Source organism: Argiope bruennichi, chromosome 1, assembly GCF_947563725.1.
Source record: "Argiope bruennichi chromosome 1, qqArgBrue1.1, whole genome shotgun sequence".
NCBI classification, from domain to species: Eukaryota; Metazoa; Arthropoda; class Arachnida; order Araneae; family Araneidae; genus Argiope; species Argiope bruennichi.
The window spans coordinates 87741958-87760850 of NC_079151.1; the positions used below are offsets into that span (position 1 = coordinate 87741958).

General features: G+C 28.1%; 1 protein-coding gene across 1 annotated transcript in view; it reads left to right on the forward strand.

Moving 5' to 3' along the window:
* LOC129971764 (glycogen phosphorylase-like) overlaps positions 1-18893 on the forward strand; it is a 42142-nt gene that overhangs the window by 16115 nt on the left and 7134 nt on the right. Inside the window, exons 2-13 of the mRNA XM_056085743.1 lie at positions 2094-2195; positions 3027-3209; positions 3929-4060; positions 5274-5385; positions 5496-5578; positions 5710-5853; positions 6054-6146; positions 11263-11409; positions 12107-12270; positions 13743-13857; positions 15390-15491; positions 17270-17476. Coding sequence (XP_055941718.1) covers positions 2094-2195; positions 3027-3209; positions 3929-4060; positions 5274-5385; positions 5496-5578; positions 5710-5853; positions 6054-6146; positions 11263-11409; positions 12107-12270; positions 13743-13857; positions 15390-15491; positions 17270-17476 — 1584 coding nt within the window. The remainder of the gene's footprint in view (positions 1-2093; positions 2196-3026; positions 3210-3928; positions 4061-5273; positions 5386-5495; positions 5579-5709; positions 5854-6053; positions 6147-11262; positions 11410-12106; positions 12271-13742; positions 13858-15389; positions 15492-17269; positions 17477-18893) is intronic.

Sequence of the window (18893 nt, forward strand, 5' to 3'; positions counted from 1 at the left end):
ATACATTTATCAAATAATTTGATATTTCATCTAATTTGCTGGATTATATTAATCTTTTGCATGAGCGCTCTAAAGTTTATTGAAATATTAATTTTTAAAAATTGATACCGGAATAATATTTTAATTATTATTAATAGTTCTAATCTGAACCATAACAATGTTTAATACATCTGGTGCCATATTTAGATGAAAATGCTTAAACAATCAAATACAAAATTTATAATCTGAAAAATGTATTGAAAGAAGGTATTAACTGTATATAATTTTATTCAATACAAGTGTCCTATCCTCATAGATTTTAATCGTATCTTAGGATATATTTGATTCAACGCAATAAAATAAAATTAATCATTTAAATAAATTAAATACATTTTTAAAAATTAAAAGACAAAAATGCACTAAGAAAATTACGATTTCTTTGATATGATTAGATAATATTTTAAATTGGTGACTTACCGAGATTTTTGGACGAAATTCTAAAAATGAAAAGAAATGATAATTGTGCTTTACATCAAACCACAGGTACGTTCCTCGAAAATCAAAAGGTTAATAACAAATTAATAATTAATGTGGAATATTCAAATAAATTTATGTCTGTAATGATTTTAAAATAATACAACCTGATGTAAAATGGCACATAACATAATCTGATGATTTACCTAGCTAATTGCTGCAAAACTACTCAGAATATTTATACATTATGTCTAAATTTATATTGTCATCAAATCTGTAACAATTGCAGTTGGAATTATCGACAATTTGATATGAAAATAATAATAGCTATTATAATCACAATTTCAGAGCGAAGAAAAACTTTGGAATTTTCAGTGGATTTATATATTTCATGTTGTAATGCAATAAACATGGAATAACAAGAAAACTATGCAAATGTCTGAACATAACTGACATCAAATATCTTTCTACATTCAGTAAGCGTTAAGTAATATTAGAAGAAAGTAAATAATATTAGAAAAAAATTCAGAGATATAAATAAATAAGTCAGTCAGGAAAATAGTTTTACGAAAAAATGTAGTTAGTAATCATGCATTTATAAAATTGCAATTTTGTGAACATGTATAAAAAGTTTGATGGCAATAAAATCATTCCTCATCAACCTATTGAAGAGTAAGAAAAGCATTAAGAAAGATATGCATCTAGAAGAAGCAGCAGTTGCACAGCAGTTGTCGTCCTTTTCCACCTCTTAGAAGAGGTTACAGGAGACAAAGTCAAATGACAAGCTTTCTACAGAATATGTAGAAGATACTCTATCACGAAGATTCAATTCCCCAATGATTATTTACATGGAAATCGTATTCCTACAAAAGAAATTGTACAATATGCAATGCATCGATATTGGGACTCCTAAGTGAATATCTTCTCCTTCTAGAGAAAACAACTTTTTAAACAATAGAATTAAATGCATTACAATGACGTGGGGGAATATTAAAAGATGTTGTCCTTATTTAACAACTAACTCTGTTTTTGTTTATGCTTAATACTGAATTAAAAATAAATTTTACTCGCATATATAAAAATTCTACCGATAATATCGTTTTAATTATCTCTTTATCATTATATGTTTATTCCATTTATTGATTTAAATCAAAGAATCTTTAATGTATTCAGCGAAAATAGTTTTGTTACTAGGAGATTATTCCAAGGATTATTTTTATAAAGCATTAATTCCTAACATTTGGGAAGTTGTGTACTATTTTTTGTTTCTTTTCATTCTAGTTCTTTATTCTTTAAATCTCAATTTTTACTCTTAAATATTTTTGTCCAAAGTATAACTGAGTCGAAGCAACGAAGTAGAGAGTGGAATTTTGGGAACAGAAATGTTTTTTGAAACATTGATAACCATCATTAACGCACCTTACATTTATTTTTGATATATAGACTATTACGAGCTAATGTATGATGAAAATTCGCCAAAAGAAGCTTCAAAAATGTGTAAAAAAAACGAATTTTTGTGGGTGTGTGTTTCAATAAAATAAATAATCAGAATTTCATTAATTTCAAAAATGAATTTCTATATATCTTTTACAAATAATGTAACATGAAAAATAATTAAGTTTTTATTATTTTGCTTTCAGAGAGTATACTACCTTTCTTTGGAATTCTTGATGGGAAGGACTTTAACAAATACCATGGTCAACTTGGGCATCCAAAGTACCTGTGATGAGGCTTTGTATCAGGTGTGCGAGTTGTATATATTTATCACTTTTAAAATATTATTTTTTTTTGTCAGCTGTACTCATAAATGGTTGATGAATGATTGAACTTCTTGTATTTTCTATATGCTGTATTAATAAATAATAAGCATTATTTCCATTTCTCATTAAAGAACTACATTTTTTAATTGCTTTTCCATCATATAATAATACATTTAAATAAAAAAATAAAAAAAAAACTTTTGTGTTTCAAATGGTTTTCCAGAAGTTAAACAGAATATCTAATGATCTAAGAAATGTCCAGTCAAAACCAAAATTAATTTTCTACACATAATTTATTAATATTATTAAACATCTTTATCACAAAGTTCAACCAATTGCAATAAAACAAATGTGAAATTATCACCATTTTAATGGCTTTCGACTGCTAAAAACTGTTAAATTGAAATTTTCGCAGTGCATATTTCAACCAACCTCTACGCGTTGCGTCCTCCATTCATGTTAATCGTAATAAAATATTTTTCAAAAATGTATAATAATTCTTTCAACGATTTTAGAAAAAATAACTATCTCTCAAAGTGTGTATTTAGAGTCGGTGCTCTTTCACACAGCCAAATTCAATTTGAAAAAAAATCGATCGAATCTCTTTATCGATGACTGATACACTCGAATAGATATGGCAAACCAGAAGATATTATAAAAGCCAATTGCTCTAAAGCAATTTGTACTGAAGTATGGTTTAAACCAAATGAATGGGATGAAAATTATTATTAAATAGTTATCCTCTTCTCAATATTTTTCTCGTTTCAATTATTTAGTTCCCTAATAAAAATGGACTTAATTTATTTCATACAGCTGGGTCTATACCTCGAAGAATTGCAAGAAATTGAAGAAGACGCTGGCTTGGGTAACGGCGGTTTGGGCCGACTTGCTGCCTGCTTCTTGGATTCCATGGCCTCTTTAGGAATGGCAGCGTACGGTTACGGACTGCGATATGAATATGGAATATTTGCTCAGAAAATTCAAGATTGTGAACAAGTGAGAGTGTATTTTGTGCTTATTCTAATCGCTAGAAGAAATTCCATAAGACATACTTAAATATTGTTTATATTTTTTTAACAGTAGCAAAAATAAGGGCTTTTCCAAATCTTCGTATGTTTTTGGTATTGTAAAAGTATCTTAGCGACTATTAAGGATGAAATTTTTATATATAAATCAATTATTGTTCAATTAACTGTATGTAAAAGAAACGATAGCATTGCAAATAAATATTTAAACATTTTTATATTAAAAACATTCATTTGCGTCTTTTCTTCCATTTAGGATTGAGATCAAAATAATTGACTAATGTTATTGCCATTTAGGTGGCCAAAAGAAAATGTCACGTTTCCTCTTTATTTTGTGTCCTTCACTCAAAGACTATCCCAGATATTTGGGACTAAGTAGGATTAGTATCATCAATACCAGATTTTAGCATAACGTGAGAGTTTAAATAAATGTTATGACATAAATCAAAGCATTTGCTTTGAGTTAATTTTGATCCACAAAGTTATATTTGAAAGACATTAATATGAGTTGGTCTAATCCCCGATATATATCTTTTCCAGACAAATACAGCAAAATCTTACAAATGCCTACAACTAAATAATTTACAATACAACAGGAGTTTCTAAGGAAGAACACCTATTAATCTCATATTCAGTATGTATGAAATATGCAAATGGCGTCTACATGCCTTCTTTATCTTGATTTGGCAGGTAGAAGAACCTGATGATTGGTTGAGGTTCGGCAATCCATGGGAGAAAGCTCGACCCGAGTACATGATTCCCATCAACTTCTATGGCAGGGTGGAGAAATCAAATGGAGTTTCCAAATGGGTTGACACGCAAGTAAGTTTAAGTCGATTTCTTGTTTCACAAGCCTCTATGGCAGAATGATACTGAGATAGATTTGAATGTCAACTAGTCTTTACTTTACTATGTGTTTGATGCAATATAGTCAAATCCAAATATTGAGCCATTAAACTCCATCAAACGACCAACCACAGTATGATTGATTTATATTGATGAATAAAAATGCACCGAAAAAATAATCATAAATAATATTAAATTCAAGATAGTTCATTCAAGAACAGAGAAGACTACATTAATTTGTATATTCTAATTCAAAATAATTATGCAGCCAAAGTTTCTTCAGATTTAACAAGTCAAGGAAATTTAATGCTGGATCTAACTTTAAAATATTATCAGATTTTTTTTATGTAATTATTTTATTCATAAAATCAATATCAGGAAAAGGTGCAAAACTGAAGTTTTATTTTAAATGCATATTACAAAAAATTAAAAAGTGAGCTAGAATGTTCCATTCCGATATGTCATTCGTATGCTGTTTAATCATGTTAATTATATTTTAGATTTTTAGACTGAAGGAGGAAAAAATCTTTGTTTTGAATTTTATCATTGAAATATAAATATTTTTTTCTAGAAGTAGCACTTTTATTTAAATACTATGTTGCTGAAAAAGAACGAGTTATAGAACGAAAGTTCTATAGAAGAAACATGAGTCATACAGTCAACCTATCGCCTGCTGGAACTCGAAGGGGCGCAGTTATCGTATAAGCTTTTGTAACCAAGTGTTTTACTTATTTTTTTTAAACTATGACTAGCTAAAAATAAGGACCTAAAACATTTTAGCCGTTCAAAATTAGACAATAAGTATTTCTTGTAAATATATCTTAATAGCAATAAATTTCATTGAATGAAATAATGTATAATGAGTTTTTTGACTGATTCATCTATTCATTATACATTATTGAATGAAATAATGTATAATGATTAGATGAATCAGATCTATTTAGAAATAAAAATGTAGGAACAAAATTATTTAGATATTTTCTGCCTTCATTTGTCTTGCAGAAAAGTTCTCTTCATAAATTTCTTTGAAGATATATTTCGTTGCATTTTCCGACAAGCCAATCTAGCGTTTCGAAATAATGTGTCAATACATTTAGATTGAGATCAACTAAATCTCCATGAATTATACTAAATGATAAATTATATACTCTTTTTTACCTGCCTTGAATAAAAGAAAATTCTTTTGCAGATAGTTTTTGCTATGCCTTATGACAACCCAGTCCCAGGATTTCGAAATAATGTCGTCAATACACTTAGATTATGGTCAGCCAAATCTCCAAATAGCTTCAGTTTGAGGTTTTGTAAGTTTAGTTTATATACTTCCATCTATAAAAAATTCTATATATTCAAGTTTTACTTTAATATGTCATGTTTCATTATTTAATGTTAATTTGTATTTTAATTTTTCCAGTTAATAATGGAGATTATATCCAAGCTGTACTGGATAGAAATTTGGCAGAGAACATTACTAGAGTTTTGTATCCAAACGATAATGTGAGTGAATTAATGCTTTCTGTTTATTATATCGAAATAATAATAATATTATAAAAGTTAAAGAGTTCGAAAATTTCTGAGATTTTTAATCTTATCTATTACATACCTAAAATATTATACTTTCTCCTCAGGTATTTGAAGGCAAAGAGTTACGTTTGAAGCAAGAATACTTCTTGGTAGCAGCAACCCTTCAGGATATCTTAAGGAGATTTAAAACAAGCAAATATGGTTCTACTGATGCAGTTCGAACTTCCTTTGATAAATTCCCTGAAAAGGTATTACATTGTGACGAAATTTCTGTGTACTCTATTATAATCTGTCTTGACAATGAAAGCAAAGATAAATGATTAGTAAAATACTGTTTGTATTCCACCTCTGTTATTTTATAATATTATGATGTATAAAAAGAAGAATAGTTTTAAGGAAATGATAATTCTCAAAACATGAAGTTCTTAATTTTTCTCCCAATGTGCAGGTAGCACTACAAATGAATGACACACATCCTGCTGTTGCAATAGCAGAATTAATGCGACTTCTCGTAGATATCGAAGGAATACCATGGGATAAGGCAAGTTTCACGATTTTTGTTCTGTATAAATTATGTCACTTATTCAAAATTGAATAATATAAATTTAGTTTATTGATTATTATTATTATTATTTAAATTGTATAAGTTTACTATTATTCAAATTTGAATTTATGTCATTAAACCATTTTCTTTTTCAAACCTTCTGTTAAATAGTTAGTTATAATTTGTTTAGTATTTCTTGGATTGGGAATTGGATTGGAATTAATTACATTGGAAACTTTTTATTAAAAGTGTAAAAGCAGATTTCTGTTATCTAATTACCAAAACGTGAAATTTCTCAGTTCTTCACGAGTTTCCATATAATTATTATTTTCACAGTTGGCTTCAACTATTTTTAGAAAGTAAAATATGTTGCGTGCTAGCAAATTTTGAAATATTAGTACAGCAAAGATGTTCAGTCTTTCTGAAAATATACAGTAAAAATAATAGTTTTCATTCCTATTAAAAATATCTTTGTACAGCAAAACCAATTCTAAGTAAACAATTAAACTAAAGAGAATGTAGTTAATATGCATTCTTGTATTCCCGGACAGAAACTTCACAGGGATGTAGTCAAAACAGAATTCCCTCTAAACACCTAAAAATGTTCTCTCTCGCTGGCAGAATTCCAAAATGCTGAGCTTGCACTTCATATTTTCTATATTTCAGATTCTCAGAATAAGGGGAAAAAACCTGCGTCAAGCGTCTGAAATGTATTTTTATTAAGCCTAAACGTCAAAACTTCTTTATACAGACTTTGAAATAAATTTTAAGGTCCTTTATTGTTTCCGTGATCTTGAATGATTCTTCTCTCAGTTTACCTTTTTTTCTACATCATACATTCATTTGATCGTGTTGTTTTTAAAACTTAAAAATCAAACATCATTTTCGTGAACTTTTTATTGAAAAGTTTCTTTTAAAGATAACCGTAATTCAGAAATGAATTTCTTACGCGTAGCTTAAATTTTCATTTCCTCTTAAGAACTGAAAATAACCATTCTTTCTTTCGTAGTAAATTCGTTTCAATTATTTTTTTTATTTTAATTTATTTTACCAAAACAATCTACGGTTGAGTGAAAAACTTTGAAGATCTTTATAAGTAACAACTTGGGATTGCAATATCGGACTAAAAGTTCAATATCGGTATTCGGTATTTTTTAGATCTTACTACCGGGATACTGGTTTTAATACTGGTAGTAGAAATCTTAGAAAAAGAAAGAAAATGCTGGCGTTTCTTTGTTTTATTTGCAGTTTTGTTAGAGAGTGTAAATATCACAAAAAATAATTTGTAAATTATAAATTATAACAGTATATAAAGAATCACAAAAAAGTGTAAATATCACTATTCATTCTGTGGTACTATTACACATTTTTGAAATGTGATCTTAAAAAAACATAATGCATCAATTGTACTGTCATTAAGCCTGGAACATAATTTTGTGCAAAAACTACCAGCTGTCTAAAACACTCTTTCGGCTTTTAAGCTAGTTGGTGGTACTGTTAGCAATGCGCGATATACTTTTTCCAATTATTTACCTCTAAATCCCTCATCTTCAAATAAATCGATTTCTCGTCGGATGGTTTTGGATATAGTTGATTTCTGTATTGTATTTTGGTTTTCTTCATCGCAATTAGATTCTTTCCTCTTTAACAAATTTGTATCATGTTTCGTTTTTAAATGTGTATGGAGTCCGCTTGTATTTCCTCCATTCACTTTAATAACTCTTCAACATTTTTTACAACGTGCCACCATATTCTTTTCATCATATAAATAATAAAACCAAACTGAAGTATTATCTACTGATTTTTTTATATTCTTTAAAGTTATTCTTATTCATTATTATGTATTATGGGTTATTATTTATGAATATATATATATATATATATATATATATATATATAGTACACTCCAGATTATTCGCGGAATTGGGTGGCGCGGCCGCCGCGGATAACAAAAATCGCGGATAATCCGAAAAAAGCTAAAAAGGGTATAGCAAAAGAGAAAACAGTCATTCCAACTTTGAAAAATCGTTTTATGTACAATAAAACGTAAAATAAACAGCAGGAAATGTATAACTAACGCTTAATTATTTAGTATATCACTCAAAACTAACCTAAAAGGCATTTTGTTAATGAAAACAGAAAAGTGCTTAGTACTTACGAGAGGCGTCAAGGATACACAGAAAATTAATACATATGTACTGTTTCAATACTGTAATATATTATGTAATTACAAAAGCATAATTGTAAAACTACACCTTTTTGAAGAAATCAGTCATTTGTGTTTGTTTCTTGCTTTGGAAGCATTTTCTCTTTGCTTGGAAGCAAAAAAAAACAGTGCGGCATGCGCGGATAATCGGGAGTCTACTGTATATATATATATATATATATATATATATATATATATATATATATATATATATATATATATATATATATATATATATATATATATATATAATAAATCTGAAAAATATTTTGAACTCTAAAATATGATATGCAAATACAATTTGAATAACAGACTCACTAATTTAAAAAGTATCGAAATAGTACGCACTTTCTTCACAACTATAACCTTGTTTTCACAGATATGAATATCAGACTACGAATCCTGCGCGTGTGCAGTATCGCTCGGAACTGTAATAGGATAGTTTTGATCCGCCTCCTTGGATGATTCTCATATTTTATCACTTGTCTTGATTGTACGATGCAACTTTGTATTCACAGTCTAATTAATTTCATCCTTTGGGGAGACATAAAAAGAAAAACGCATACTATTTTGCTATGTTGGCGATCCCTGAACATATAGTGGAGACAATTTTAAAAAATTTCTAGTAAATACCGAAAAAACGTATTTAAACTTGTGAATACCGGTATTACAAAATTGCACAAATGGCTCAAAATACCGGTATTCGGCATCCGGTGTACCGGTATTGCAATACCCTAATAACAACATATATTAATGAAATCGTTGAACTTATTTCAAGCGATAGCAATTAATTCTGAACACATGAGACGATGAACGATTTGGAAAAACGAATGTTTAGAATTCTTTTTTCTCAATCAAAATTTTTATGGTGAAAATAATTATAAGGATTTTTTTTTCCACGAAAAATTATTGTATTGAATTAGGAAACAAATTTCTAATCACTTAAGAATTGAATTTATTGAATAATACAATGATCGATCAACCTTGATTTCGAAAAGAAAGAACAAGAGGGAAACAAGTGGCATCATCGATACACATTTACATCATCTCCGTTTCATTTCATAGCATAAGCTGGTCCATTTGCTCATGGGTTTCAAGCATTAAAACTAACAAAATTCATTAAATTAGTGAACAAGTATAAAAAGTTTACTAGTCTTCTATTGTCAGAAGTTCAATAAAATATCATGTTATAAATAAGGTCATTGAAAATTTTCTTGTCTGATTTTCATAGCCAGATTGTATTTTATAGGGAAATGTCGATGCTTTATTTGGCTATGATGCTTGCTTTTGTAAGATCCAAATGCCTTTTGTCCTACAACATTGGATATTGATAAAATAAGTCGATTTTTCGGCATTTTTAAATCTTTAAAAAGGGGCAATGAAAAGGTTAATTTTCGGTGTGTAATATTTTATGAATTTTAGAAAATAATCAGTGATAGATTTCTAACTGGGAAGACTAGGCAACTGCCTATGGTTTCAAGTTTGACTAGAGACACAAAAAAAAGTCGATAAAAAAAACCTCCTTTGTCTAATTTTCAAATAACTAAATTCGTAAAAAATATAAATTTTATGAAGGATAAATTATTATTCATAATGGAGGATGATATTATCAAGTATAATTAAGCAGATTCCTATGTTTCATATGTTTACTTAGATAGAATTTTTATAATACTGAGCACCTTCTTCCCAAATATTGAGTAAAAAAAGAACTGTCGCACAGGCATGAATCAAAACAGATAAATAAAAAACAAATGCAGACATTTTAGGTAAAAAATATTTACCTAAAATAAATCATTAATATGTTAAAAATGCGCTGAAATGTAAAATTAAATTCTCCATCTTAATGAAAGAAGGACCTCATAATGTGAACTGCCTAGAGTTGCAAAATATTTAAATCTGCCACTGAAAGGTATGAGTATAGATACAACAGAAAAGAAAACTATTTCGGTTGTTTATTTAGACTGTTATTCTGCTCTATGTATCGTAAAAAAATAGTTTGGTAGATTTCGGAATGAGGATTTTGCGGACCGGTAGGATTGGAAGATCAACCAAGACAGGGCCTTGAACCTTGGTTCCTTCCGACCCTGATGAGAGAATTGTGAGTCCTATTGTGGAAGAAAATCTTAAAATAACAACTGAGAAATTTGCGGAAAAACTGAAAAAAGTAATTCGACTGCCTGTCATCATTTACAAAAGGCCTGGGCACCTTTCCAAATTCTAAACTTGTATACCGTATCTCCTGGAAAAGAATGAGCGGAATCGCATGAATGTGGACATTTATATGACTTTGTTCAGCGAAAAAGAACATAGAAAAATGTGAAAGAGAGGACTTGTCGCAAAAGTTGGAGTATATATATCCTTTAAAATTTTGGTGTGTTTGGTAAAACATCATCAGAATTATTCATTTCGAGCTACTCCAGCATGGTAAAACATCAGACAAATATTATGAAATATTCATTAGACTCGATACAGCCATTCGAGAAAAACATCTGTCCCTGATAAATGGACAAGGTATAATTTTCGTTCACTACATTGCAACATCGTTACTGCACAACAGACATTAAGAAAACTGGGAAATTCTTTATTATATTTACGAATTGGCAAATTAGCGAATCGATGAAAATCTGTCATACAGAATAATGTAGATAATATTCTTGATTAAAAAAAGTCGTATTGTTTAAATTTCGATTTTGTTAAAGCTAATAATAGATTGAGCACGATATTATGCATTATCTGATGTATACAGAATGAGTAAGCATTTTACGCAGAAATTCATAAATACATGATATATCACTTTCAAAACTGACTTCTTTACTAACAAAATTATATTCACAGAACTTTTGTCATCGTAACTTTACTCATGAAAAACGAAGTGCACATTTTGCTAAATGATTTTCTCAAATGTAGGCCTGGAAAATTACGACACAAACTTGCGCCTATACCAATCACACCATCCTTCCGGAAGCGCTTGAGAGATGGCCAACTTCCATGTTTGAGAACTTACTACCTCGTCATCTTGAAATAATATACGAAATCAACGCCAATCACTTAAAGGTAAGAACGATTTCTGAAAATTAAATACATTATCTTTCATTTCTTAAGTTCTAAAAGTCAAAATCTTCTGTATTCTAAATAACTTTTTATTTATATATTATTTTTATGTCGAATTATAGAACAATCCCTAGTTATTAGCACGTTTTTTTTTACAGATTCAAAACTATAAGTATTTTTATAGATTTAATTTTGAAAATATATCGTGTGTTTCATAAATTCAAGTTAATAGAATATAAATTTCAATAAATCAAGTTCTTTTTAGCAAATATAGAGGAATTAACATTAGTTAAAGTTAAAAAAGATAATAAAAAAATTCTAAATTATCCTTTTTTTAAGTTGCATCCTTTTATTACAATACTTCATTTCTTTACATTTATAAAATTCATTTTCCGCTAGAAGTTATTTTATTAATAATAATCATTTTAACATAGCTAACTTCCATTTCTTATGAACAAAATTTTTTGTCTTATCATTTACAATATCCCTTTCTCTGGAAATTATAATAACTATATCCATAGAATAAAATTTAAATTTTAGATGATTACATGTTAAGCATCTCTAAATGTTATATGAAATTAAACGAATTTCAAATCAGTGTCTGTTTGAAAAATGATATCCTTAGAATATTTTAAGTTTAAATGATATCTGACTTACGATTGAATGTCTCCAAATGATGAAATAATACCTGCATTTCCAGCGAGTATCCGAAAAGTACCCAGGAAATGTTGATAAACTTCGCGACCTGTCCATCATCGAAGAAGGAGGGGAGAAGTGTATCAATATGGCAAGACTGGCGATCGTAGGATCACATGCAGTGAACGGAGTGGCTAAGATTCATTCGGACATCATCAAGAGCACAATGTGAGTAATTTAATTTTTCTCATGTAATGTGAAGGTGATGATATCAGTGTAATCTGATCTTTAATGAAAGTTGATAAAAAAATAACCACAAAATAAGATCATAAAAACATAAATTATTTTATTGATGAGAAAATCAATGTAATTTGTATTTAGCAATTAATTTGTTTGTTTGAAAGAGGGGGATTTAGGGATTTTTAGCTACAAAGGCTGTCATCCCAGAAAGCAATTAATTAATATAGTGGTTAAGTGCAAAATATTTTATTTTGGGAAATCTGCTTTCAATAGTATTGCTTTTAATTTAAACATGACCAGCTCAAAAGCTTACAAGGGCCGATTAATCGGATTTCAAATTTATATAAACCGTTAAAAAAATCCAATTACTTCCTAAAACAATGCTACAAAAATAAGTATTTCATGAAATAATAATAATAATACTGCACATTAATGCTTCATGAAATTTAATTTTTGTGCTGTCTATATACCAAACAACCAAGAGCTTGCTTTCATTTATAAGCACAAACTAATATAAAAACAAATAAGAATTTTTTTATTGGATTTATTCGGCATTTCCGCTTTATAGGTCGTTGAATTGCTTTTCGCATTCCATTCAGTTTTTTCATATTAAGGTTCCTCATCTTTCTGACTAAATAGAACTCAGAAGGATGAGGAGGCAAATGGCATCCAGGAGAGTAATCCAAATTCATTAAGCATCGACTATTCAGAAGAATATTACACAAATATTTTTAATAATCTCTGCCCTAATAATGAATTATATAAGAAAGGATTTTTAGCATTAAGAGAATTAAATTCAAGTTGTACTTCGGCAATCCAAAAGGTCTTTGACTTTCATGTAAAAAATGAGTTAAACACAAGCTTTGTATCTTTTTGGAGGTTTTTATTGCTATTTCTACCCTGTTTTAACATAGTCTTTTTTTCTTTCCCTGTAGAACGATATTTTCTTTTTCTTTTTTTTTTTATCTTCTTTCAAAACAGTTACAGAACTTTGATAATGATGTTATCAAAATGATAATGAATCGTGTCAATTTAATTATTCTACATAGGCTTTTCGATGAAAAGAATTTTTTTAAACCGACCAGAATTTACCCAACAAATTTTGTGAAGAAACATTCATCATCATGCTTACCTAATTTCATCCTTTTTTCATAAGAACAAATTTCATATAAATATAGTTTTAATACAACAACCAGAAAATTATTATCATCTTTTATTTAAATCATCAGAAAATAATCATACTTATCTAATTTCATGATTTTCATAAAATTCCATTAAAATGAAATTTTTATAAAATTGTTTCATTGCAATCATCTGAAAATAGTACAACAGAAAATATTTTAAGGCTCCCATTTCTTGAATTTCATCTAAATTTATCGTTACTTTCTTTGTTATAATTTTGAAAAATAATTTTCATTTATATCTTTTATTTATTCTTTAGAAATTAATCTTTCTTACAGATTCAAAGATTTCTATGAACTGGATCCAGAAAAATTTCAAAACAAAACCAATGGAATAACTCCACGACGTTGGATGGTGCTTTGCAATCCAGAGCTAGCTGATGCTATTGCTGAGGTATTTCTGTGCCCTGTTAAATTCTGTTAACTGTTTATTATTATTGCATTATCCCAAAGAAATGTTTTAATAATGCGACACTCAAAATAGTTCTTGATCAATATCGTCCAAAGAGCAATAAATAACTGAATTCTGAATTATTTTGGTTAAAATACGAGTTGGTCATAAAATAATTTCCTTTTTGAAAGTTTATTAATGGAATCAAATTTCATATACAGACTGCCAAAAACGTTCGAAAATAAATTCCACAAAAATAAAAACTAGGTAACAGAAGTCAACAATTGGAAAGGTATCTGGCGCTGTTGGAATGAAAACAGGTTGTAACGAAATTGGATTATGCAAAATTCCATTAATGTTCCATGTAATTAAAAAAAAAATTGCATATACATAAATTATTAAAAAAAATGATAGTATAAAACTCACAGAAAGTAATTTTTTATTAATAAGCGTTAGAGTTCCCTGGTCCACATGCAGCATTTTCAATGCGCTGACCTTTCCTATGTACAAAATATGGTATTGGCATCTTTTGGTACAATATTGTTTGTTTTCGAAATTTATTTCCCTATGCTTTGTGTGATTTGCGTATGAAATTTTATTTCATTCTGTCCGTTCATTTTTGCTGCAAATGCTTCCAAATAGGAAAAGTTATCTCATGCTTAACTTATATTACTACTGGAGATTACTCACGAAATTATTCTCGAGTCAAAAAATAAATCATTAGATAGCATGTTATCTTACGGTGTTTTGTTTTATTCCATGCCGTAATAATGTTCTTATTGCTCCAGAAACGTTTCTAATATATTCAACAAATAGTCATTAAATATTCAAGGTAACTCTTACATGTATCACATGAGCCGTGGAATTCAATACACCTAAAATTCCAAGTAAAAAGTTTTTTTAAAAAAAACTGAAATTCGAATACTGTTAAAAAGTACATCAATCAGGTTTTTTTCAATCAATCAGCATTAACAATATCTATAAAAAGATCAATTTAAACCAAACTTTATGCAAACATACAACATTTTATCCAGTTACGATTGTATCAATAATTTAAATATCTTTTATCTTTTTGAAAGTCTTTTATTACTCAGAAATCTATCCATATATATATATTCATAATCTATTCATAAAAAAGGAAGGGTTTGTGTACGAGTCTGAGATGTCCATGCAAATCCTACGCACTTTTGCATTACACTTTGAATGCAAATAGCCATAACGGTGACTCAATGCAATTTAATATTTTTATTTATTTCCTGTTGTTTTTATAATTTTTGCATATATTTGTTTATTTTATTGTTTTTGATAACTCGGCAAACTTTCTAATCTCTCTCTTCTCCGTTTTATCTCGTCTTTATTTTGAGTTCTTTTGTTTCGATTTTTATCGTCTGTTGTTTAATAGGTAATGTTCTCTATTTACTTCCTATTCATAGATTTATTTTATGTTATTGAGGTTTTAATTTACCAACATTCAACATGGGCAAAGTCACACTAGTTTTTCTTCTACTCTAATGATTTCAATAAATTTTTTTCAGCACATTGGAGAAGAATGGATCACAGACCTTTCCCAACTAAGGAAAATCGAACCACTTATAAAAAACCCGAGTTTTGTGCAAAAAGTGCAGCAAGTGAAAAACGTATGTTTTCTTTTTAATTTATTTTATTCCATTGCCGTTGTACTTCTATAAACTATCTATAAACAAAAATATTAGAACTTAAATACTAACTCATTGATTTAAAAAAATGCTAACTTAATAGATATAAAAATTTGATTATTATTTAAAAAATATATGCTACGGTTTATTTATGGTGGAATACGTTTCAAAACACCGTTGTTTTAAATTGCTTAATTTTAAATTATAGATTGCTGTTTATTTTTTTTATGAAAAAAATAAAACTCTGGCACCGTCTGTAAATGTTATTATCAATAATAAATTTGTATGCTTTTGAAAATATAATTTCAAACTAATATTTGATTTTGAAATTAATGATTTTATGTTTAACACTTTTATATTAATATTATACTAAAAATCATTTAATGATTAAACATATAGTTTGAATAAATGTATTTTAAAGAAATATTATAAAGAAAATTTCGAATTTTATGCTTATTGCCTTCTATTGATCAATCAATCGTGATATTTTACAGCAATCCATTAACAATATAAAATTATGGATTGATTTGCAGCGAAGTGATTGTATTTATAAACTGGATTAATCTCCAGTTTCATGATTTCTTTTGTTTTTCAAACGCAATTGAGTGAACAAAATTGAATGCAAAAAATAAAAAATACATGAAAAAATCGACTTTTTTATCTTTAATGAAATTGCTATCACTGTTCAGTTGAAAATAAAGCGCGCGCGCACACACACACACACACACACACAATACCACAAAATAACGCACACACACACACATACAATAACCAAACGAAAGGAGTAATTTATTTTTAAAGTATTTTTGATGGTAATGTTTTATCATAAGGCTTAATCATATCATAAGGCATCATAGCTTAATTTCATAAGGCTTAAGTGGAAATATGATTCAATGGAAATTATCAACATACGAGGCTGCATCAGAAGAAAATGTGCTGAAAATTAACAAAAAAAATCGAATGGATATTTTTTTCATGATAATACCATTGCACAAAGTTCTCTAAAGATTAAATAAATACTACTATCCATCCTTGAATCAATCCTTGAATCAATGGTATTCTCCAAACCTGACCTCTATTTTTCTCCCGGCTTTTGAGACTTAATTAAATTGAAGGAGAAATGTCTATCGATTTTTGCGGAGGTCATTCAGTTAATGGCCTTTTCGATATTGGGCGAGAGTAGTATTTTTTACAACTGGGTAAACATTGGAATAAGTGTATGAATGCAATAAGGCATTGTTTTGGAAACAATGTCTTTTCACTTAAAGAATATTTTAAAATTCGTTCTAGGTATTTTTTACATTATTAGAATACAATAAAATAGCTAATAAAGAGTTATCAAACTCAAAAGATTGAACAGGTTGAATAGGTTCTAATAATAGACAATATAGGCAATAAAATAGGCTTACTCCTTTCTTTCAAAATTATATATCGCTTAAATGGAAAGATTTTAGAAAAATAAAATTTTCTTCCAATATATACAAAGTAATTCATCTGGAGGCTGTACTAAATTTGATGTTGGTTAACAGATTACGTATCGAAATTTTTAGCTCAAATTATATTTATTTTTGAATCTTAAATACAGTTAAAGCTAAAATTGTATCTTTTTCTACTATAGTTTAAAAATCATTTGCACTTATCCTTTGTGTATTAGGTAAAAAACGATCATGATTACATGTATGAGTTTTAAATCCATTAATGAAACCTCATCAAAAGAATGAAGTAAATTTTAACCCTGCATATATAATTTTCTTCCGCAGGAAAATAAAATGAAACTGGCCAGTCTGATCGAAAAAGAATACGGAATAACGCTAAATATCGAATCTATGTTCGACGTGCAAGTTAAAAGAATCCATGAGTACAAGCGCCAACTCCTGAACCTATTACATATCGTGACGATGTATAACAGAATCAAAGACAACCCGAATGCACCTTTCGTACCACGAACTGTCATGATTGGAGGAAAAGTAAGTTGTTTATTATAGTTTCAAATAAAATATATGCTTCATGAAACCTCCCGAGATATTTCAACCACTTTAAATTATCATTGGTTTTTCTTCCTTAATAAGCATATTAATGAACTGTAAGAAAGACCGCCTCTTTAAAGAATAAAGTTAATACACGTATTGCTGGTCTTAACATCTAATGAAACAGCATCTTTTAATTCATTCCTAATTTTTTTTAACTATGCATTTGAGTCCAATCACCTGTTACTCTCTTATTGTGCTGTGAAATTATAAATTTTTAAGTAAGGAACACCGGGAGGATAAGATTCTATATAAAAATTACATCTGACTGTTGATTAGACAAACCATCATCTATCTCCCTTTAAAAATATCATTTTAAATAATACTCGAGTAATATATGTATGAGTTATTATTAAAATTTTCAAATGTATTCATTTTTCTCTGTTGAATCCATTTTTCTTACTTCAGAACAAAAAAATATGATAGTTCTTTTCATGTATAAGGATGAAGAGTAAACAACTTGAAGTTTGCAAATTTGTTTAATTAGCGTGCGTACGTGTGAAAATTTTTTAAAAAATTTTAGGAAACGCTGAAAATAAAACATTAACTTTAAAGTTGAAAAACTTTTTTTTAAAATTTTCCCCTTTATTTGAGCGTTAAAAGAACCCGGGAAAAATTTTGTTCAAATTAACAAATTTTATTCTCAGATAACTAATAAAAACATTTTATGAAGTTTTAACATCAATCTAATATTATTATTCAGAGGAAGTGACTAAAATCATTTTATAAGAATTAACTTAATAATTTTTAATAAATTTAAATATGCATTAAGATTTCACTAAGACATTACTATCTTATTGTTTATAAAGTTAATGTTCACTATCTTATTGTTTATAATGTTAATGTTCACTATCTTATTGTTTATAATGTCAATATTCACTATCTTATTGTTTATAATGTTAATGTTCACTATCTTATTGTTTATAATGTTAATGTTCACTATCTTATTGTTTATAATGTTAATATATATTTACAGATACTTTAATTTTTATTCAATTACTTAACAATCTGTTTTAAACTATTAATTTCTTTTAATTAGGTTTAAATTGCCTTTCTACTAATTTAAAAGCTTTGGAATAAGTGTTATATTGCTTTAATGCAATAACAGAAATTTACAAACAGGAAATTTTCATTTTCTGGATTAGTTAATGTCAGATGAAAGAGAATTAGAGTTTTGGTAAGCGTCAGAATTAGAGTTTTGGTAAGCTTCACTATATTTAATTTCAGAAGAAAACTAAAAAATCATTAGAATTTTACAGTTGTAGAGAATTTTATAGTTACAAAGAGATGGGGGATTTAACATCAAATCAAGGGATAAGGAAACCAATTCTGAAAGTTCTATGCTCCTTCTGAGAGA